General features: G+C 48.8%; 1 protein-coding gene across 1 annotated transcript in view; it reads left to right on the forward strand.

Annotated features, from left to right (window-relative positions):
• Positions 1 to 1,681: 1,681 nt before the first annotated feature.
• Positions 1,682 to 22,975, forward strand: part of ZNF532 (zinc finger protein 532) — a gene marked incomplete at its 5' end in the record, with an annotated part of 32,320 nt that continues 11,026 nt past the window's right edge. Inside the window, 3 exons of the mRNA XM_015405832.1 lie at positions 1,682 to 1,886; positions 9,293 to 9,455; positions 10,903 to 11,181. Of these exons, the coding sequence (XP_015261318.1) occupies positions 1,682 to 1,886; positions 9,293 to 9,455; positions 10,903 to 11,181 (647 nt within the window). The remainder of the gene's footprint in view (positions 1,887 to 9,292; positions 9,456 to 10,902; positions 11,182 to 22,975) is intronic.

Below are 22,975 nucleotides of genomic sequence, written 5' to 3' on the forward strand. Positions count from 1 at the left end.
TTGGCGTCTCTTATGTTCTTATGATACGTAATGGTACATTATGGTTTGCCAAGCAACAGCGATGGGGGACATTTTAATGTGTGGGGGGCCCCCCACGCACGAACCCAAGCCTCACTGAGATAGGGCCATCAAACTATGATTTGGTGTTGTGTCTGAATCACATCTGTCACATCACGGGGCCAAGTTGGTGAAAGACAGACATTGGAAAGCAGACACTCTTGCCTGTAAAAAGCTGTGATAAGGGTGATGGGAAAGTTTACCCCTCCATACACACATCCCAGCTTAAAGGGGGCAGCATGGCTGATCCCTTAGCGGTTCGGTTGCATTTTCTGGAAGAAACTGAAGCTGCCAGTGTGGTCTGTTGTGATGCTCGGTAAGTATTCTTTGATGTACAGTATGTTTATTGAAACATTATGATTACTTTGGTGCAGTTCTAATCTGTGTTTTTGTATTGTTTGTGGGGTTTTCTTTTGTAACTTGATGCCAAGGGGGTAGGGGAGGAACAGGTAGAGGGGGACTGTTCTGTTAACATTTGTTGTCTGATGATTTAAGAAAACCGCTTCTTCTTTTGTTATGTTTGTCCGCCTTTCTATTTACTAGTTAAGTTTGATGGCAGTATTTTTCTATTATTTTATTTCTTACTTGGAAATAAATGTAGGTTTGGGGTTTTCTTTTTAAAAAAAACAACAAAATTAGGCTATTAATCTTTGCTGAAGGACCTCTTTATTTCCCCTGCAATAGTCCTGTTAGAAAGCAAGTCTGTTGGGAAGCATTCTGGGGAAAACAGTTCAGGGTTTTAAGCTTTCAGCATCTGGTAGAGATTCAGCCTTAAGGACACAAGAAGAGCCCAGCTGGATCAGACCAGTGGCCCATTTAGTCCATCTTCCTGTCTCTGGAGGTTCTTCTGGAGGGCCAACAACAAGTAATAGAGACTGAGGCCTTCCCCTGATGCTGCCTCCTGGCTCTGGGATTAGGCTTACCAAGTGCCGGCGGGGGATCCGCATGTCTTTACAGGATCCCTGCCACGGGGACGGCGATACTCGTTGCACCCGCCATCACCAGGATGTGACATTACGCGTCGCTCTGGCAACGGGACTCCAAACAGCCCCGTTGCCAGAGCGACGCGTAGCGTCACATCCTGGTGACGGCGGTGCAACGCATATCGCCGTCCCCGCAGCAGGGATCCTGTAAAGACATGCGGATCCCCCGCCAGCACTTGGTAAGCCTATCTGGGATTCAGAGGATTTAGTGCCTCTGAATGTGGAGGTTCCCGTCAGTCACCGTGGCTAGCAGCCACTGATAGGCCTACCCTCCATGAATCTATCGAATCCCCTTTTAAAGCTGTGTATTCCTGTGGCCATCACTACATCCTCTGGCAGCGAATTCTACATTTGAATCACTCTGTCTGTCTTCCAGTCTGCATTATCACTAGAGCCACTTCCCAGTCTAGGTCCCCAGTGTGAAGACAGACCATTATTAATGTTTAACAAGGCACGCTGGTATTGGTAGGGTTGGGCGGGGAAAGAAATAATATGCAGACTTGGTAGTGGATGTTTCTTCCTGTGTACAACAAGAACTGTGTTTTTTTGGAATAGCTCCTCTGCAATATCCTTGACTTGGCTTCTCTCGTTACAAGGCTGCTGTTCTAACTATGCCCTTCAGGGCTTGTGATGCACCAAAGTGGTCTTTATCTTTCGTCTCTCTTACAGCTGCGTCCACTGCAACGTGGTGTACTCAGATGTGGCGGCGCTCAAGTCTCACATTCAAGGGTCTCACTGTGAAGTGTTCTACAAATGCCCCATCTGTCCAATGGCATTCAAGTCGGCACCCAGCACGCATTCCCACGCCTATACGCAACACCCCGGCATCAAGATAGGGGAGCCGAAGTAAGCATGCATGACCCATCTTGGCTTCCTGCTTGTTATCTTTTAATAACTGCTAGGCAAATCTGCTCACTCTTTTGCTTCTAATGCTACTCAGTCTGCATTGCATATTAAGGTAAAGGTTTCCCTTGCTTGAAAGCCAGTTGAATCCGACTCTAGGGATGCGGTGCTCATCTCCATTTCCAAGCTGAAGAGCCAGCGCTGTCCAAAGACGTTTCCGTGGTCATGGCCGGCATGACTAAACACTAAGGCGCACGGAACACTGTTTCCTTCCCACCGAAGTGGTACCTATTTATCTACTTGCAATTTCTTGCTTTCGAAGGTTGGCAGGAGCTGGGGCCAGAGACGGGAGCTCACTCTGTCATGCGGCACTCGGGTCTTGAACTGCTGAACTACCGACCTTCCGGTTGGCAGTTCAGCATCTTAACCACTTGAGCCACCGCAGCCTATGTATTGCATATAGAACCTGACTAAAGGCCTACTCATACGCTGTTAGAGAAGCAGGGAAAGGTGAAGTGAGTGTGACTCGGATACTGTCTTTCCCTTGTCTGCCATATTGCTGAAATTGGGGAATGCTTTGCACTCCCCCCCCCCAAATGTGCACTTCAGGTGTAATGTGTGAATGAGAGAAGTTTGCAAATGTGCATTATGTAAGTACAGTCAGCAGAGAGGCCCTTGTTCAACATACACCCAGGAGCAAACCAAGGATTTTGGCCACATCATCTGCTGAGTGTCTCAAAGCCTATGCGCTTCAGAAGACTTCTGAGGTCCATGGGTCTCACACATGCACCAAGTGCCTATCTCCTGTGTAACAGGGTGAGAGGGGAAAGAAAACTCAAGTGCTTCCATATGACATCTGAGCCCTCCTTTGACCTTTGCACAAAATAACTTAGCAAAGGTGAGATCAACGAGTTCCACATTTTAATCACTTTGGCATAAGAGAACGAATGTAATTTTTCTGTTCCCCCCGGATTTCTTCCAAGCTTCACGCCTGCTTGGCACCTTTTTCGAACTTGGCTTCTGCTCGGGACCCCTTTCCAGGTTAATCCATCTGCTGCAGCAGCTTTATATTTCCACCGTGCAAGTTTGCATTCTGGAGAGGATGCGGGTAGACGTTTTAGGTGGTGTTATCATTGTGCGGTGGCTCAGTGGTTAAGACGCTGAACTGCGGACCGGAAGGTCGGTAGTTCAGCAGTTCGAGACCCGAATACGGCATGACGGAATGAGCTCCTGTCTCTGGTCCCAGCTCCTGCCAACCTAGCAGTTCGAAAGCAAGAAATTGCAAGTAGATAAACAGGTACTGCTTCGGTGGGAAGGTAACAGCATTCCACGCACCTCGGCATCTAGTCATGCCAGCCACATGACCATGAAAATGTCTTTGGACAGCGCTGGCTCTTCAGCTTGGAAATGGAGATGAGCACCGCCCCCTAGAGTCAGATTCGACTGGCTTTCGAGCAAGGGAAACCTTTATCACTGTTTACATGACATAAGAGAATGAATGTGATATTGCAGTTGGATTGCTTGTGATCGTGGTTTATCAAGGGTGAATCCCCATCCGCCCCAAGCATGTCCCACGCACAGTATATCTGGCTCCTTAGGCGATGAACAAATCTGTAAGAAATCAATTTTCTGTTACCCTTTGACTTCTTCAGAGCGTCAGGTAGGCCTCCTTAAACAGATGACATGAACAGAGGCTGCAGAAAACTTGGCCTCCTTCCTTCTAGTCCATTTTTTCCCAACTCTCCAATTTGTTCGACGCTGGGAATCAATGGGACACACCCCTGTCTCCTTTGGGCAGGGGTCATTTCGTAGAAAAAGAGCTAGGGGAACTCATTAGCATAACTCATTAGCATATGCCACACCCCCTGACAGGGGCCCGGCGGTGGACCTGCAAGGCCGGCGGGAGTGCGAGGAAGCCCTGCGAAGGCCCTCCCTGGCCCCAGGCAGGCAGGGGTGGGGGAGAGGCAGGGAGGAAGCAACTTACCCTCCCTCTTCTCCTGCCTCCTCCTGGCTGAATGAATGCCGGAAGCGGGGCGGCCGGAATCAGGGGGCGGGGCTTCATCGTGTGCCCCGCCCCCCACCTCACCCAGGGGAACTGTGATCCCCCGTGATCCCCCCCGAAATGACCTCTGCCTTTGGGTCTTTTGCTAGTGTAAGCTCCCTGCATTTGCATTGTTCTCACAATTTTTGAAGAAGACGACGACTTGGTTTTATACCCCACCCTTCAATACTGGAAGGGAGTCTCGGAGCGGCTTACAATCTCCTTCCCTTCCTCTCCTCACAACAGGCTCCTTGTGAGGAAGGTGTGGCTTTGAGAGCTCTGAGAGAGCTGTGACTGTCCCAAGGTCACCCAGCTGGCTGCATGTGGACGAGTGGGGAATCCAGCCTGGTTCTCTAGATTTGAGTCTGCCGCTCTTAACCACTACACCAAGCGGGTTCTCGGGGAGGGGCCATGAAAACAGCTGAGCTTTAATGTTTACCTTGAAGAAATTTGTCTTTGACATTTGAAAGCCAAGTGCCTTTCAGACACTGGGGTGAAACTGGATAAGCACTGACTGCGGCCTTAAAACATTATGAATATTCGAAATGTGACCTTTTGAAGGCCTCCAGTTTTTCCCGCCCAAAAGACACCAGTGCCAAAATACACCCAGTTCTCTGCTGCCATTTTCCCTCTAAGTAGATCCAGGGCTATTCTTGGGCAGGAACGCACAGGAACGGAGTTCCGGCTGGCTCCCAAGTTGGCCACGCCCAGCAGGAACGCATTAGCATAATAGGCCACACCCAACAGCAGAAACTCATTCGGATTGGCTACATTAGGGGTGTGTGGCCTAACATGCAAAGGAGTTCCTGCTACAAAAAAAGGCCCTGGGTTCTGACAACAAACAAGGTAAACAGAATAAGAAGCAAAAGGTGGGTGTGGCTGGATGACCACACTTCTGCTAACATGGGGGTGCTTCCTAATGTGCTAATGAGCTGTGCTGGCAGAGGCGTGGCCTAATATGCTAATGAGTCCCTGCTGTTGGGTGTGGCCTATTATGCTAATGAGTTCCTGCTGGGCTTTTTCTATAAAAAGAGCCCTGAGTAGATCTCATCACCTAATGAGCACTGTCCTCTCAGATGGAAAATTAAATGATTACACTGTGATGTATTGGGAAAGTCTCAAGTTAAAGCAAAATTTTACACTGTCGTTATTTATATGCATGATAGCCCATATCTGTTGCAGAGAAGCAGCTCCTGTGCAGGAATCCAGTGGCCTTTTCCTAGGGTTGCCAAGTCCTCCCTGGGCACTGAAGAGAGATTGGGGGGGGGGGCAGGTTTTGCCAGATCCAGGTTGGGAAATGCCTTCAGATCTGGGGATGGAGCCTGGGGGAGGACAGGGACCTCAGTGGGCTGCAGTGCCATCGAGTCCACCCTCCAAAGCAGCCATCCGCTCCAGGGGAGCTGACCTCTTGAGTCTGGAAATGAGCAGTAATACCAGTGGATCCCCAGGTCCCACCTGGAGGCTAGCATCCCTACCTCTTCCTGATCACCAAATCCGTCTTCATTGCTGAAGACCTACAGGCAGGGGTAATTTCGTAGAAAAAGAGGTGCAGGAGCACATTAGCATAACTCATTCGCATAACTCATTTGCATATGCCACACACCCTGACATCACCGGAAGTGTGTCAGAAGGCAACACCCACCGCTCAGGCTCCACTGGACTCTTTTGGATTGCTAGCTATGGGGGGGGGGGACGTGTAGATCTGTCCTCGCAGAGGAGGGAGAGCTTGTACCTGAACAAAACTTGGTCTTAAAGGTGCCACTGGACTGTTTTGGACTGGGGGGGGGGGGCTGCAACTTACCTGGCTGCTTCTTGCTCTGACTGAGGGCTGCTGGGAGCAGGGGGTGGGGCTTGTTGCATATGCCTGCCCCCTGGGCTCTTTACTGCCGGAGCTCTGCTCCTGTGCGCTCCTGCAGGAAATAACCCCTGCCTACGGGTAATCTTACTCTCACTCCAGAGCTAAACCAGTTTAACTGGTCATTCCCCCCAAGATAACACAGAGCACTGTATTTCTGTGAGAGTGCTGCTAGTTCCCAGTGCTACCTTTGCACAACGTACCAGAGACGGAATGTGCGTGGCAGAGAGCCGCCATTGTGGTAGCAAGTGCCACTCCAGCACATGCACTTTTGTAGAAAAAGCCCAGCAGGAACTCATTAGCATAATAGGACACACCCAATAGCAGGGACTCATTAGCATATTGGGCCACACCCCTGACAGCACAGCTCTTTAGCACATTAGGCCGCACCCCCATGTTACCAGAAGTGTGCTCATCCAGCCACACCCACCTTTTGCTTGTTATTCTGTTTACCTTGTTTGTTGTCAAAACCCAGGGCCTTTTTTTGTAGCAGGAACTCCTTTGCATGTTAGGCCACACACCCTTAATGTAGCCAATCCTAATGAGTTTCTGCTGTTGGGTGTGGCCTATTATGCTAATGAGTTCCTGCTGGGCGTGGCCAACTTGGGAGCCAGCCGGAACTCTGTTCCTGTGCGTTCCTGCCCAAAAATAGCCCTGCTTCTGAAAGGTTTTATTTCTGTTATTTATAGTCCATCTTTCTTACTGGGACTCAGGGCTGGTTACACAGAGTGAGTCAAAACAATCCACTGGATGGGACACTGAATAAACAAAGACATAGGGTTTGAGTTCTAAAAGTAACCAGAAATCTAAAAAAAAAAGAAAAAGAAAAAGAATTGAAGCAAAGCACAAGTGTTAACACGACACATTAAATGATGCAAGATTACACAGCAGGATCCAACTTAAAGCAAACTGTACACAGCACTATAGATAACAGTCCCTGATAATTTGTCGAAGTAACTTTGTGAATCATTTTGTACAGTGCTACCCTGCTCCCTGCACAAAAAAGTCCCCTTGGATAATTCAGTTTTTCATAGTTTGCGGAAAGCAAGGAGAGTGAGAAAGATGTGGGCCACACTTACTGCTGAGGTGCCACTTCCTTCCAATATGTAAGTCCAGTCTCCGTCGAACATTGTCTGAAAGGGCTGGAGAATGCTGAGCACTTTTGCCAAACTACAATTCCCAGAGTTCCTTGAGAGAGTAGCTGTGATGACTAAACTGGTTTCTCACTGACAGAAGTTGGTGGCATAGATATTCTTTTTTCTTAATAAGCAGGGATTGCCAAAATTCTTTTGCCTTTGACATTCCTGTATGTCTTCCTGCTTCAGATTTTGCCTCAGGTGAAATTCCAGGGGGAACTCCAAGGAGGTGGCTGATAGATTCTTCCTTAAAAGCAGAAATCGTATTCTGCCTGGGTTCAACAAAACCCACTAAAATGATTTGCAGCTCCAAGATGGCATTTGGAAGCCCACTGCTAAGATGCACTGTGTGGTGGTTTAGTTCTGTAAAATTTGCCTTAGAATTCAGTCTCCTCCTGAGACTAGAGAAAAGTCAGAAAGTTTTGCTTAACCTCCAACTTTGATTTTTTTTAGGTGTGTAACAGGGGTCCCCAGCCTTTTTCAGACCACAGGTACATTTGGGATTCTGACACAGTGTAGTAGGTGCAGCTGTTAAAAAATGGCTGCTGCAGGAGGCCGAGCCAGCCATAAAATGGCTTACCTGGGCCTGTGCCAGACCGGCCGAGAGTTGGGGCACCCTCTCCCGTCCTTCGGCGGGGTACCATTGGTGCTTGTGCGGGAGGTTAGGAATTTTGGTGTGCTCCTGGACTCCTTGTTAACGATGGAAGCCCAGGTGGCAGCCACTGCCAAGTCAGCCTTTTACTATCTGCAGCTGGCCTGGCAGTTGGTTCTCTACCTCGACCGCGAAGACCTGGCCACTGTGATCCATGCGACGGTCACCTCGAGGTTGGACTACTGTAATGCTCTCTACTTGGGGCTGCCTCTGTCGCAAATCCGGAAGCTGCAGCTAGTGCAGAATGCTGCAGCCAGGCTGTTGATGGGCCTCTCCAGGCGAGACCACATCCGGCCTGTACTGCAAGCACTGCACTGGCTGCCAATAGCATACCGGATTTGCTTCAAAGTGCTGGTGCTTACCTTTAAAGCCCTGAATGGCCAGGGTCCGGCTTACCTAAGGGACCGCCTCTTCCCGTATGTACCCCCAAGAGCACTGCCATCGGGGAACATCCACCTTCTGGTAGTACCAGGCCCCCGAAGTGTGGAGCTTGCCCAAACCAAGGCTAGGGCGTTTTCGGTGGTGGCTCCTTCCGGGTGGAATGAGCTTTCGGAGGAGATCCGGGCCCTGCGGGACCTTGTGCAGTTCCGCAGGGCCTGCAAGACAGAGCTCTTCCGCCAGGCCTTTGAGGAGGAGCCGCCGCCGCCACTACGCCACCACTGAGAGTCCATCATTCATCTACCCCATTGTTGGGGGGGTAGATGCCGCCCGTGAGCTGGGAAATATTACTTCTGGTGCTCATGCTATGAAGAAAATTGGCCGCCAATGTGGGATGCCGTGCATCTTGGTCTTTTATATGAATTATTGTAGCACCAAATTTTATTGTATGTAACATTGTTTTATTGTTTTAACTTTTAAACTCGGCATGACCGCTTGTTAGCCGCCCTGAGCTACTGGATAGGGTGGGGTATAAATCCCTAAATAAATAAATAAATAAATAAAATAGTGAAGATATCTGTGCTGTGGTAGCAGCTGCTGTCAAAGCAATGTTTATAAAGATCTGCACAGTCAATCAAATCCAGTGGCCAATCAGAAGCCTTGCTGGGGAAAAGCCCCACCTTGCCACTTCCACTTTCTCAAAGCATATGGTGGGCACCAGGAGAGGTATCAGTGGAGAACCTGGGTGTATAGTTTAAATACTATCCATTCTGTTGATGGAATTTTGTCTGTGTTTGAGCGGTATCCTCCCCTAGGATGGAGGAATTTCCGTTCCTCCCACTTAAGTGGATTTTCCTCCATAGAAGAGTCTCTTAAGTTGGAAGAAGACTCCCTAGGCTGGAAGAAAGCTTCAAACTTTGCTTAATGGCATGGTGGGATGCAGGCCTTTCTCTTGGGGGAGAGAATTTGCAGTGCTTTCCACCAATGCCTGTAGTCGGCCTCTATGTTTATTTTTTGGTGGACAACCAGTTTGGTGTAGTGGTTAAGAACAACGACCTCTAATCTGGAGAACCGGGTTCGATTCCCCACTTCCTCACTTGAAGCTAGCTGGGTGACTTTAGGCAGGTTACAGCACTCTCAGCTTACAAATAAGCATAGTTCGCCACCTAGTGGTGCCAAAAAAGAGCTACAACCTCTGCAGCCAAACGATCCCTTCCAGGATCTGCTGGCTATTCCACACACAGTGTCATACGATAATTAATTAATTAATAATATTGCAATGTCACCAGTTCCAAGAAATCAGTTATGCAAGTGCCTGGCTTCTTCCACTTTCCTCTTTGTTTCTAGAATAATATACAAATGTTCCATGTGTGACACAGTGTTTACTCTGCAACCTTTGCTGTATCGCCACTTCGACCAACACATTGAGAACCAGAAGGTCTCGGTCTTCAAGTGTCCAGACTGTTCTCTCTTGTATGCACAGAAGCAACTGATGATGGATCATATCAAGGTATGTGGGCATCTTAGTTCGCTTAGATGCAAGACTGTTGCACGCAACAGGCATGGAAGTCAGCTAATTGCAGAGAAGCTACCAAATTAAAAGATGGTTGGTGGTAGACGTCCTGTTCTCACAAGGTCATCAGCCTGTTGAATTCAGCAGAACTTCTGAATATAATTGCATGGCGTTGGGCTGAGAAACAGTTTACCAGGAACAAACATGATGTCACCTTCTTCTAAATCCTGTTTCAGACACTTTGGTGTAGTGGTTAGGAACGCAGACTCTGATCTGGGAGAACCGGGTTTGATTCCCCACTCCTCCACATGCAGCTGCTGGTGTGACCTTGGGTCAGTCAGTCACAAGTTCTTTCAGGGCAGTTCTCAAAGAGCTATCTCAGCCCCACCAACCTCACAGGGTGTCTGTTGTGGGGAGGGGAAGGGAAAGGAGGTTATAAACTGCTCTGAGACTCCTTCAGGTAGTGAAGGGCGGGGTATAAATCCAATCTCTTTTTTTCCTTTTTCTAGACAGGTAGCTGTTTTACCAGGATAATCCTAAACGTTGAACTCAGTGGGCTTAGAAGGGTGTTACTCTGTTTAGGATGGCATCATTAGTCTGTTGGCAGCAAAGAACTTAACTGGAGTCTTCCAGCATGTTAATGCTTTACAGCATTTTATATCAGCATAAGATTTTGCAGATGAGAGCACTCTTAGCATCTGTAAAAGTCTGCGCAGTACTTGGCAAATCGTAAGTGATTGCATTTGGCCTGATGGAATTACAAGTAGGGGAAAGAAGAAGAAGAAGAAGAAATTGGATTTATACCCTGCCCTTCACTTATAGTCTCAGATCGGTTTACAAACTCCTTTCCTTTCCCCTCCCCACAACAGACACTCTGTGAGGTCGGTGGGGCTGAGAGAGCTCTTTGAGAACTGCCCTTGAGAGAACAGCTCTGAGAGAACTTGTGACTGACCCAAGGTCACTCCAGCAGCTGCATGTGGAGGAGTGGGGAATCAAACCCGGTTCTCCCAGATTAGAGTCCACGCTCCTAACCACTACACCAAACTGGAATATAATGGCAATGCTAGCCTAGAGCCTTTCTTCCTGATGTGCCAGTTTTCTAAAACATCGATGTGTGTGGGGTGGTTTCTTTTATGGGACACAGTTCAGATATGCAGTGCTCACCTGTTATCCAGAGTGGTCCAGTTCCTTTGTATCATATGGCTGTGCTGCACGTGCCTTTAGTCCCTTGGGTTCAGTGAAGCTGAATTTATGAGTAACTGTATTTTGGCTTAGAATAAAGTTAGAGTCCAGCGGCACCTTTAAGAGCAACAAAGTTTTATTCAAGGTGTGAGCTTTCAGGTGTACGCACAATTCGTGAGAATTGGCTTGCAACCTTGCGCCAGTGGATGGTAGCTCATTGAGTCCCTCTCTAAATAATGTCTGTTTCTCGTATTTATTTCAGTCTATGCACGGGACACTGAAGAGTGTCGAGGGCCCCCCAAACCTGGGCATCAGCCTGCCGCTGAGCACAAAGCCCACCACTCAGAACTCGGTGGGCCAAAACAAAGAGGACTCCAAGGCCATGAATGGGATGGAAAAGGCAGAGAAGAAATCCCCCTCCCCTGTAAAGAAAGCAGAGCCCCAAAAAGTACCCAATCCCGGCTGGACGTGCTGGGAATGCGACCGGCTGTTTACACAGAGAGATGTTTACATATCCCACATGAGGAAGGAGCATGGAAAGGTAAATAAATGGCTGTGTTTTCCAGGTACAAGGAGAGAATGAGAAGGTGCCCATCAGCCACTCTTAGAGCTGCCCGACACCAAAAGATTTTACCAGTCCGTCTTTTCACTGATGCATCAATAAATATATCGATTACATTTGCATTTCAGTATCAGTATTTTAAAATCAGTGTACATGTATTTTATTTCATTTTTTAATATTTATTGACATATTGTACGTAAGTTGTGAATCGCGGGTGTATTACCTGTTTAGCACTTAGGTGTTTCGACTGCAATTTTTGCTCTTCAGTACGCAGGCTTTCTAGTCATCTGTACTCTTTACTGTTTTTTTGTTCCAAGGGGATCTCTTTCCTGTCGACATTTGCACATTGCCAAAATCTCCATGTTGGTGTCTTTTGAGGAGCGGTGAAGGGCATGTCTGAGTGGGTGGCAGTTTTAAATTATTGTGGATTTTATTGTGTGTGTTATGTCCAGTCACTTCTGACTTATGGCAAGTCTGTGAATGAATGACTTCCAGAAAGTTCTATTAACAGCCTTGCTCAGGTCTTGTAAACTGAAGGCCGTGGTTTCCTTTACTGAGTTGATCCATCTCATAGGATTTTGTTATGTTATATGAAGAATTTTGTAAACTTCTTCAAGAATCCGGTCTTGGCAGATCTTGGAAGCTAAGCAGGGTCAACTCTGGCAAGAACTTGGAAGGGAGACCCTCAAGCAATACCTGTCACGGTAGAGCCAGGGAGGCAGGCAGACAGGGGGAGTCACAATACAAGTCCAAAGGTCAGCCGGGGGAGCAGTCAGCAGAGCATTAAACAAGTCCCAAAACACCAGACAAAGCCGTAGTCAAACGTTACCAGAGGTCAGAGTACAGGGAGCAAAGCCGAGGGCGTGGTCAGGTTCAAAGCTGGAAGTCAAGAGCCAGAGCAGTCCAAACGCAAGCCGAGTCCAAAAGCCACAGAGTCAAACAGGAATCAAGGTGCAGAGCTTCTGGTTCTACGAAGGAGGTTGCCAGCACAAATTGCTCATGGCCAGAGGCCCTACTAAATAGTGCTCTGGCCCATTAACTCATTAGCACCTTTGTGCGAGGTCCTGGCTGCTGTTAAAACTCAGGGCTCAAGGATCTCCGCCCTCTTGAACGTGCTTCTTTTCGTCTAGCCAGCTCCTGACGTCTCTGATCCCTAAGCCTACTTACAGTTGGGGGAGATGCAGGTGGTGAGCTGCTTATAGCCTGCTCAATCCCAGGTGCAAACCGTCCTGTAGTTGGCTCAGATTGCTGTGTATCCTCCTCAGTACTTACAGTAGGTGCAGATCCTGATGCTTCTTCAGCTCTTAAAGGCACTGAATCCTCGCCTCTTAGGTTGTCAGGAGCTGGCTCTGGGGCTGAGTCAAGGGCAGGCATGACAATACCAGGGCGGGGACACAGAGGCAGGCAATAGCAAGCCACTTCTCTGAAATGTCCAAGCCCCACTAGAGGTTGCCAGAAGTCAGCCATGACTTCCAGGCACTCACACACACAAAATAACCTCCCCCCCCCCCCAATAATCCTGATGAGAGTTGGAATATAAAGAAGAAAAAGAGTTGAATTAATACCCCGCCCTTCACTCGGAGTCTCAGAGCGGCTTACAATCTCCTTCCCTTCCTCTCCCCACAACAGAGACCCTGTGGGGTGGGTGGGGCTGAGAGAGCTCTTTCGAGAACAGCTCTGAGAGAACTGTGACTGACCCAAGATCACCCAGCTGGCTGCATGTGGAGGCGTGGGGAATCAAACCCGGTTCTCCCAGATTGGAGTCCTCTGTGTTTAACCAGTACACCAAACTGCCAAAGGTTAAGTGGATTAGATCCAAGCAGCTTTTCTACTGGAGAAAAAAAAAAGGAAGGAGGAGATCCCCGTAACCTTCCTGATAGGTTATGCCAGGAATCATGGCACCCACATGGGCAAAAGCCACGTGGGAAGGGAGCTTCAGTAAGGTGGAGACTTGGGGTAGACTGAGCAAAAAGAAAACAAACCTGGCTGGGCCCAACCCACTGTATGAAGTAGATCCAAAGAACCACGCGCAGGAGCTTCGCTCACAGAACGGATCTTTCCTTCTCCTTCTGTCTTCTGCAGCCTTGCACTCCCCCGTGCCCCCCCCCCCATGCCACCCCGAAGCTGCTCCTGAGAGTCTTTTGACCAGTAGGAACCGTTTGAGACGAGGAATGGCATCTTCAGAGCAGAATGTGCAGAAATCGCACACCTTTCCCTGGTCTGAATTGAACCGCCTTCTGCTTGCACAAGAACACCTTTAGGTCCAATCCAACTCGTTTAGAAATTAATAAACAAAAGCTGCCATTTGTTAGGAATGAAAAATGGTGGCATTTTTCCGATTACATTTCCTCTTACGGTAATATACCAGAACCACCAGAGCCTCTAAAACAAGAGCATTCGTAACTTTCAGCCAGTGAAGACTGGCTGCCACTAGTTCATCAGCAGAAGCTTAAACTATCTAGTGAATTAAACCTATTAGCAGTGGAATCCTATGCAGAGTTATCCCAACTGGAATCTGTGGTCTTAGACTGGTATAGCTCTGCATAGGATTGCACTGTAAATCCCACTGCATTAATTCCTGTTGTGAATCAACTAGGTGCTGTGTTTGGTTGTGAACAATTTTTTTCCAGTCTAGAGACTTGAAGCCCTTCATTTCTGATTTTCATTTTATGCTCCTGCTGGATCCTTCCCACATTTACCATTTCATGTATACCTTTTGGTCCAGATATTTAAGAACATAAGAAGAGCCTTGCTGGATCAGACCAATAGTCCATCTAGTCGAGCATCCTTGTCTCACACAGTGGCCAGCCACCTCCTCTGAATGACCAACAACAGGGCATGGTGGCTGAGGCCCTCCCCTGATGTTGCCTGCTTCCTCTGGGATTCAGAGGATTAGTGCCTTTGGATGTGGAGGTTCCTCAAACACCATGGCTAGTAGCCACTGATAGATTTATCCTCCATGAATCTATCTAATCCCCTTTTCAAGCTATTTATTCCTGTGGCCATCACTACATCCTCAGGCAGCAAATCCCACATTTGAATCATAATCATTCAATGTTCCCTCTAAGCTGCAGAGTCTTGTGAGCAAAAATTCTACTTTGGGAGCTATGGGCATCGAAGCTGTGAGCAAGCGATTTGGCTGCCACATAGATTAGTTTGCTCTGGAGCCCTCCTTCCTGAGCTGAGACAAAAATGTGTGAGCCAGAGGCTAAAAACCTGTGAGCTAGCTCATTTAAAAAATGAAAAGAGGAGGAATCATTCACCAATCATCCTACCCACCAAAAGTGGTATAATAATGAGGAAGTAGTACAGTCCAAGTTAAGCTAGTGGTACAGTTGGGTACGTGATGTCACATGTGGAGATCTCACTATATTGTCAAATCTTTCTTCCTTTTCCTACAAAGGGTATACTGAGATTGCTATAAGATGGCCCCAAAGAGCCAGTATGTTAGCTTGTAAGGATTTTTAAAATTAACATGTATTATTTTTATTTACCAAAGCACTCAAACCCTGCCTTCCCTCCCTCGTGGTTTAAGGTGGCTTTGGATTTGATCCACTGAGTTTGTATTTAGGGGCAATTCATACATCCGCTTTGCTCATTATCATAATAACACAAGAAGTGCCCTACTGGATCAAACCAGTGGCCCATCAGGTCCAGCATCCTGTCTCACGCAGTGACCAGCCAGTTCCTCGGGAGGACCAACAACAGGACATAGAAGCTGAGACTTTCCCCTGATGTTGCCTTCTAGGTCTGGGATTCAGAGGATTAGTGCCTCTGAGTGTGGAGGTTCCCTTTAGTCACTATGGCTACGAGCCACTGATAGACTTCTCCTCCATAGATCTATCCCGTCCCCTTTTAAAGCTCTCTATGCCTGTGGCTGTCACCACATCATCATCCCATTCCCCCCCCCTCCTCGTACTCCTTATAAGCACAGACTTTGATCTCCCGTATACCACTAGTCAGCCCTCACTGGAAAGGCTAGCAATGGCATCCTGTAAACTAGAGTGGCTTTCCATGAAGCTTGGTACGAAGGCCTTGGTTGTGAGGCGAAAATTCCGCCTCTTGTTGCCTTGAAACCTGGCTGTCTCGGGGAAGGAGTGCTGTATACTCACTTCGGTGGCGTTTTATCGTTACCCCTACACCACAAAGCCTGGAACTGAGTCCCCACGCTGAAAGCAAATTGTGGGTGAAGCTGTGGTAATCCCCGACACTAACTAGAACAGATGTAATTGGGCACCGTATGCACCAAATCAGCCATTCCTTGAATTTGCATGGAATCATAGAATCGTAGAATCATGGAGTTGGAAGGGGCCATACAGGCCATCTAGTCCAACCGCCTGCTCAATGCAGGATCAGCCTAGAGCATCCCTGACAAGGGTTTGTCCAGCTGCTGCTTCAAGACTGCCAGTGTGGGGGAGCTCACCACCTCCTGAGGCAGCTGATTCCACCATTGAACAACTCTTACCGTAAAAAAGTGTTTCTTAATATCCAGCCCAGTACCTTCCGACCCTTAATTACAACCCATTGATCTTCTTCGTGGTCTCTGTGCATCACACCCTTGGGATACTCTGCGCCTGCGCTGACCTTCTCGGTACCGATAGCTAGCAAAAGGGATTTTCGCGCCTCTCCCAGGTCACGCGCCGGCTCCACTGCGCATGACCAAGGAGGGGCACGCAGATCCCGCCAGTTCTCTTCTGACCGCCGCGCTGGTAGGACGCCTTCTGCCTCGGTCTGCTAAGTACCAACTTTTTTTTTGCTAAACTTGCGTTTAGTTAGTTTCTCTTTCTTTATTTTTGTAGTTAGCATTTTTCTTTCGGTGTTTATTCTTTATTTTCGTTCCCCTCCCGCTGGCCTATGGCCCCGCGGTGGGGTTGTTTCAAACGGTGTAGGACTTGCGGCCTTAAAATATCCCCCACCGACGGGCACTCGCTTTGCCTCGTTTGTTTAGGGGAGTCGCACTGTGTCTCTAAGTGCAGACATTGCCGAAAGTTTTCGAACCAGACGAGAAAAAACAGAGCAGCTCGTCTACACTTGGCCCTGATGGAGAAGGCACTATCTCCACAGTCCTCTTCACCGTTGGACACGTCCGGGCACGCCTCGATGTCCACCTTGGCTGCGGACACTTGTCCTCCCGTTCCGGGATCATCGACGTCGACGGTCGCAATCAATGCTTCTGCACCGAAAAGATCGACGCCGATAAAGGACCACCCCGTACCTTCCAAGATCCGGAAGCAGGGGTCATCCGTTGCCGTACCTTCCAAGATCCGGAAGCAGGGGTCATCCGTTGCCGTACCTTCCAAGATCCGGAAGCAGGGGTCATCCGTTGCCGTACCTTCCAAGATCCGGAAGCAGGGGTCATCCGTTGCCGTACCTTCCAAGATCCGGAAGCAGGGGTCATCCGTTGCCGTACCTTCCAAGATCCGGAAGCAGGGCAAAGACTCACAGCAGGCGAAGAAACCTAAAACGGACAACCTAAAACGGACAAACCCAAAGTCCATAAGGTTTCGGCTAGTCAGGGTCGAGATCCCACGCAAGAACCTCACCCGATCGGTTCGGATCTCGACATCGACCTTACTCAACAGACAAATCAGTCGCAATCTGATATGTCGAGCCGTCAATCCTCTCATGCCTCCCCAGAACGTGGAGTCGAGGATCGGCACCGACCAACTTCTCCTCCCCTGACTTGGGATGAGAGGCAATGGCATTATTTGTACGGGAATCGATACCCATACCCTTGGGCACTCCCGATACCACCCCCACCTGAATGGGATCGTCAGTCGGTGTCATCCCGCATTTCGCGCTTTCAAGATCGACCATCGGTATCGAAGCAGTCGATACCGACGCATCCACCAGACCCGGTTGTGCCCCCGATTAACACACCGGCACCGTCTCAACCTGAATTACTCGAATCATCTCCAGAACCATCCAATGTATCCTCCGATTCAGATGGCTTTTCTGAACATATCGAGGATGTAGATGCACAGCCCACCTCGCAAGATGTGGAAGCGGATTTACCTATTTCTCCATCAGAGGATGTTAAGTCTTATGGAGATTTTATTCAACGCATGGCATTAGATCTATCTATGACTCCTACTCTCGTTGCCAGTTTTGTGGATGATAACGTTTTTGACATTATGCACTCTAACACTTCGCCCTCCGTGGCTCTACCAATGACAAAAGTTCTCTTGCAAACTACCAAGGACTTTTGGACTCGTCCAGCCTCCATTAATGTCTCTAATAAGCGTCTGGATCACATGTACAAGGTCCAGGAATCAGGGGCTGAGTTTTTATACACACATCCTAAGCCCAATTCTTTGGTCGTTTCCTCGTCCACGAAAGGAAAAGCGAGCCACTCTACTCCATCAGACAAAGAAGGAAAAAAGTTGGATTCGGTTGGTAGAAAATTCTACACTGTCGGTGCAATGGGCATTAAAACGGCGAACTATGCCGCCTGCATGGGCCGTTATCAATTCAATTTATGGAAGCGTTTGAATGATTTCCTCCCGCACGTGCCCAAAGAGTGCCAACCTCAGATTAAAAGGATTCAGAATGAAGGGATGGTCTTGGCTAGACACCAAATTAGTGCTGCCAAGCATTCCCTGGAATCCGCTAGTAAGACTCTAGCAACCTCTGTAGCGTTACGCAGACATGCCTGGCTCCGCTCTTCATCATTGCCATATGACACCAGATCCTCGGTGGAAGACCTTCCCTTTGAAGGTTCTGGATTGTTTAGCTCCACCACTGACACGGTTCTGCAGGAAATGGATAAGAGTATCAAGACGTCCAAGAGTTTGGGGATCTCCCCCACGACCAAATACTCGAAATCCAAGCAGTGGCCTAGGCAACCTTGGTCGACCAGGCAACCGTACAACAAATCACCTACGGATCAATGGCAAAGACCTCCCTCTCAGTCACGGTCTTTTCCCCCGAAAAATAAGGGACAATCGTCCGGTGCCTATAAGTCGAAATTCCCTAAGAATCCCAAACAGGGACTTTGACTTCAACCTTACTGCTCAGACTCGCCTTGCACCCTTCCTGCACGCATGGCTCGCCATTTCTACGGACAAATGGGTGCACTCTATAATAAGAGATGGCTATCTCATAGAGTTTTCTCTGACTCCCAAAATCTCCCGTTTTATCAGAACCCCGGCGTCTCCTGCCCTGCTACAGGAGGTACAATCGCTGACACAAAAAAACGCTATAGAGAAAGTCCCGATGGCGGATTGTTGCCGCGGGATTTATTCCAAATATTTCACGGTCCCCAAGAAGGACGGAGGACTTCGTCCAATCATGGACCTTCGTTTTCTCAATCGGTTCATCATTTACAGAAAGTTTCGCATGACCACGTTGCAAAGCATTTTACCACTCCTGTCTCCAGGGACTTGGATGGTCACTTTAGATCTCAAAGACGCTTATTTTCACGTCTCCATCCATCCTCGTCACAGAAAGTTCCTCAGATTCGCAGTCGGGGAGGACCATTACCAATTCAAAGCCCTTCCATTCGGGCTCTCTACCGCCCCCAGGGTTTTTACGAAGGTAATGGTGGTTGTCGTCGCTCATCTTCGCCTTCAGGGCATTCAGATCTTTCCGTATATAGACGACTGGTTGATGGTGGCAGATTCAAGAGAATGTCTCCTTCAGCACATCACCATCACATTGTCGGTCCTATCCTCCCTTGGAATTCTGGTGAATTTACAGAAATCCATGCTGCAACCTGCAACTCGCGTGCAGTTCATAGGAGCTGTCATAGACTCCCTAGCCACTCGGGCGTACCTTCCTCGCCAACGGGCAGATACCATTCGTCTGGAAATTCAACGTTTGTTCCAGTCCAACGTGACATCAGCGGTCCACATTCAGCGGATCTTGGGTCTCATGGCAGCCACCACTTCCGTGATCGAATATGCACGCCTTCGCATGCGCCCGTTGCAGCTGTGGTTTCTAAAGAAATTTCGCCCTTCCATCCATCCTCCGAGCCTTCAACTGGTAGTGCCTCCGCAGGTCCTCGTCTCCCTGCAGTGGTGGCTCGTGGACACCAATCTGTTGGCGGGTGCACCGTTCCAACCGATCGTTCCCGTAATGTCCATCACCACAGATGCCTCCCTGTGGGGTTGGGGTGCTCATACAGACGACACTTGTGTGGGTGCTCCATGGCAACCCCTTTGGAAGAGTCATCATATCAACTATCTGGAACTGCTGGCCGTAAAATTTGCCCTCAGATCCTTACTCAGACAGGTTGTAGGAAAAGCTGTGTTGATTTTTACGGACAACACAACTGCGATGGCTTATATCAATCGCCAGGGCGGGACCGTGTCCAGGTCCCTTTGCAGGCTAGCTATGGACATATGGGAAGAGTGCCTTCATTGGAACATCACTCTCCAAGCTGCCCATCTGCCAGGAACTTTGAACCAACAAGCGGATTTCCTGAGCAGAGGGGGAGCATCGGACCACGAATGGGAGTTGAACTCAAAGTATCTCCTTCCTCTTTTTCAACATCTGGGACATCCCCACATCGATGTTTTTGCAACTCGATTGAACAAGAAGTGTCCCAGGTTTTGCTCCAGAGCGGGGTTGGACCCTCTGTCAATGGGGGACGGTCTGTTGATGTCGTGGGCTCACGACTTTCTATACCTATTTCCTCCGATTCCGCTGCTCCACAGGGTGCTTGTGAAAATACAACAGGACAAGCCCCATTGTCTCCTGGTAGCCCCCTGGTGGCCTCGGCAGGTGTGGTTTCCGACACTGCTGCGGTTAGCCAAGGGATCCTTCGTACACTTCCCGCAGGAGTTGGATCTCCTCCAAGCTCAGGAAGGCCAGGTCCTTCACTACGATCCTCTGAGTCTCAAGTTGACTCTATGGGAAATACGCTTTCAGTGATGGATGACCGTATCAATGAGGTCCTGTTGAATTGTCGTAAACTGTCTACTAGGACGTCTTACGCAAAGAAGTGGGATTTATTCCTACAGTACTTGAGTTCTTCCAATTTACCTCCTCCGCCAGTGGATTTGAGGTCTATTTTTGCGTTTATTTTGTCCAGAATGGACTTGGGACTCAGTTTTTCTTCAGTTAAGGTGTATTTAGCTGCGGTGTCAGCTTTTCATCCATCTATTGATGGGTTTTCAGTTTTCTCGCATCCTCAGACGAAACAGTTTTGTAAAGGTCTTATTCGCCTGTACCCTCCCCGTCGTTCTCCGACTCCGGCCTGGGATTTGGCTTTAGTTTTGCGGTTTTTGATGGGAAAACCCTTCGAACCACTGGCCACTTGCTCTCTAAAGTTGTTATCGCTCAAGACTGCGTTTCTGGTGGCCATTACTTCTGCTCGTCGAGTCAGTGAGTTGTCCGCTTTAAGGTGTGATCCACCATACTTGATTTTTTCCCCTCATGGGGTGTCGTTGTCTTTGGACATCTCCTTCTTACCGAAAGTCGTTTCGGAGTTTCATCTACGTTCAGATATAGTTTTGCCGTCATTTTTCCCGTCTCCTGCCAATGAAGAGGAACGGAAATTGCACTCTCTGGATGTTAAGAGGGCGTTGCTGTTCTATTTGGGCAGGACCAAGTCTTTTCGTCAGTCTCCTGCCTTGTTTGTTGCTCACAGTATGCCCTCCCTGGGGAAGAAGATCTCTTCCCAGACGCTGTCCAGGTGGATTGTGGAAGTAATCAAGCTATGTTACGCTTTGGCTAAGAGACCTCTTCCAGGTCAACTTCGCGCCCACTCTACAAGGGCGGTGGCGGCTTCCACAGCTTTCCTGAGAGGGATGCCATTGGAGGACATCTGCAACGCTGCGACTTGGGCTACTCCGCTCACCTTCGTGAAGCATTATGCCCTTGATGTCCGGTCTACTCGTCGTGTGGCGTTGGGTCGGTCTATTTTGCAGACGGCGCAGGTGTAGGGCCTCGGCCCCTCCTCCAGGTAAGAGTTATTGCTTGCTATTCTCCCAAGGGTGTGATGCACAGAGACCACGAAGAAGATAGACAGGTTGCTTACCTGTAACTGGTGATCTTCGAGTGGTCATCTGTGCATTCACACCACCCGCCCTCCTTCCCCTCTGCTCTCGGCCCTTCATCTTGTTTCTTTGAAGGCTGTTGGGCGGCGGTCAGAAGGAACTGGCGGGATCTGCGTGCCCCTCCTTGGTCATGTGCAGTGGAGCCGGCGCGTGACCTGGGAGAGGCGCGAAAATCCCTTTTGCTAGCTATCGGTACCGAGAAGGTCAGCGCAGGCGCAGAGTATCCCAAGGGTGTGAATGCACAGATGACCACTCGAAGATCACCAGTTACAGGTAAGCAACCTGTCTTTGCGAGTCCTCTCCTCTGCTGCCAACAGGAACAGCTCCCTGCCCTCCTCTGAGTGACAGCCCTTCAAATACTTCAAAAGAGCAGTCATGTCCCCCTCAGCCTCCTGTTCTCCAGACTGAACATCCCCAAGTCCCTCACAGTGTTCCCTCTAAGCTGAGTTAGCATGAGCTAGCTCACAGTTTTTTAGCCTCCAGCTCACATATTTTTGTCTTAGCTCAGGAAGGAGGGCTCCAGAGCAAACTAATTTATGCAGTAGCCAAATCGCTTGCTCACAACTTTAATGCCAGTAGCTCACAGAGTAGAATTTTTGCTCACAAGACTCCACGGCTTAGAGGGAACATTGGTCCCTCAGCCTTTCCTCATAGGGCTTGGTCTCCAGGCCCCCGATCATCCTTGTCGCTCTCCTCTGCACCCGCTTCATTCTTTCCACATCCTTTTTGAAGTGAGGCCTCCAGAAATGCACACAATACTCCAGGTGTGGCCTGAATAAGGCAGTGTACAGCGGGACTATCATATCTTGCGATTTTGTCACTGCATCACGCTGGCTAGCCGTGAAATGGTGCTGGAGTATGTCAGTTTTATGGAAGTTCCCCTCCCCACAGACACACACAAAGCTGCCTTATATAGTATCAGATCATTGGTCTGTCAAGCTCAGTGTTGTCTGCTCTGATTGGCGGGGTCTCAGGTAGAGGTCTGTCATGGCACCTGCCACCTAATCCTTTTAACCTGGGACCTTCTGCATGCCAAGCAGATGCTCTGCTGTTGAGCCATTGCTCTCCCCACTTTCACCATGTTATGTAAGCCAATATGTCTGTGACCTTCAGCCTGGTTTTTGGTTCCCCCTAACAAGTGAGTTTTCGCAGTAGTAAAATGAAAGAGGAGAGCAGGAAAAAAAACCCTACTCATAATTTCCATTGCTGATATTCCACAGAAACCCCTGGGCATGAGTAGAACTAATAAAAAATATGTCTGTTTTGCTGCCTGAGGTAGCAGAGGGAGAAAGCTACAGATGCCATATGGGAAATATCGTGAAAATGTAATAAGTTCATAAGTGTTAGCACAGCCGAAACCTCGTAAAAATCAGGACCTGGTGGTGGTGGAGGAGGTGGTATATTGAAATTCCCGCGGCAGCTTTCCAAGACGGAAGCTGAAAAGGGCAGAAGCGAATTGTAGTAGAGCAAGATACGTTCTTGGATATGTGCTTTTGGCTACTACATTCCCCTGGGTTGCGGACAGAATTTGCAGTACATTCCTCAAACTGCTCGCAACCCCTGGCCTGGATCACATAGGTCTTCACCTATGTAGATCCTTTTGAGTGCTTATCATTTGTTCTGTGATGTGCAAAACACTTCGCTGACTGTGGAGCTCGCCATCTCGCCACTACCATTGTGTTAAAATGCCACCTCTGCCTGAGAGCCACTGCGTTCCCTCAAGAGATGTGTGCCAGGATTGAAGACCTACCACTCAGTGCCATGGACCTCTA

This window comes from Gekko japonicus, unplaced genomic scaffold (genome assembly GCF_001447785.1).
Source record: "Gekko japonicus isolate JY-2015 unplaced genomic scaffold, Gekko_japonicus_V1.1 scaffold201, whole genome shotgun sequence".
NCBI lineage: Eukaryota > Metazoa > Chordata > Lepidosauria > Squamata > Gekkonidae > Gekko > Gekko japonicus.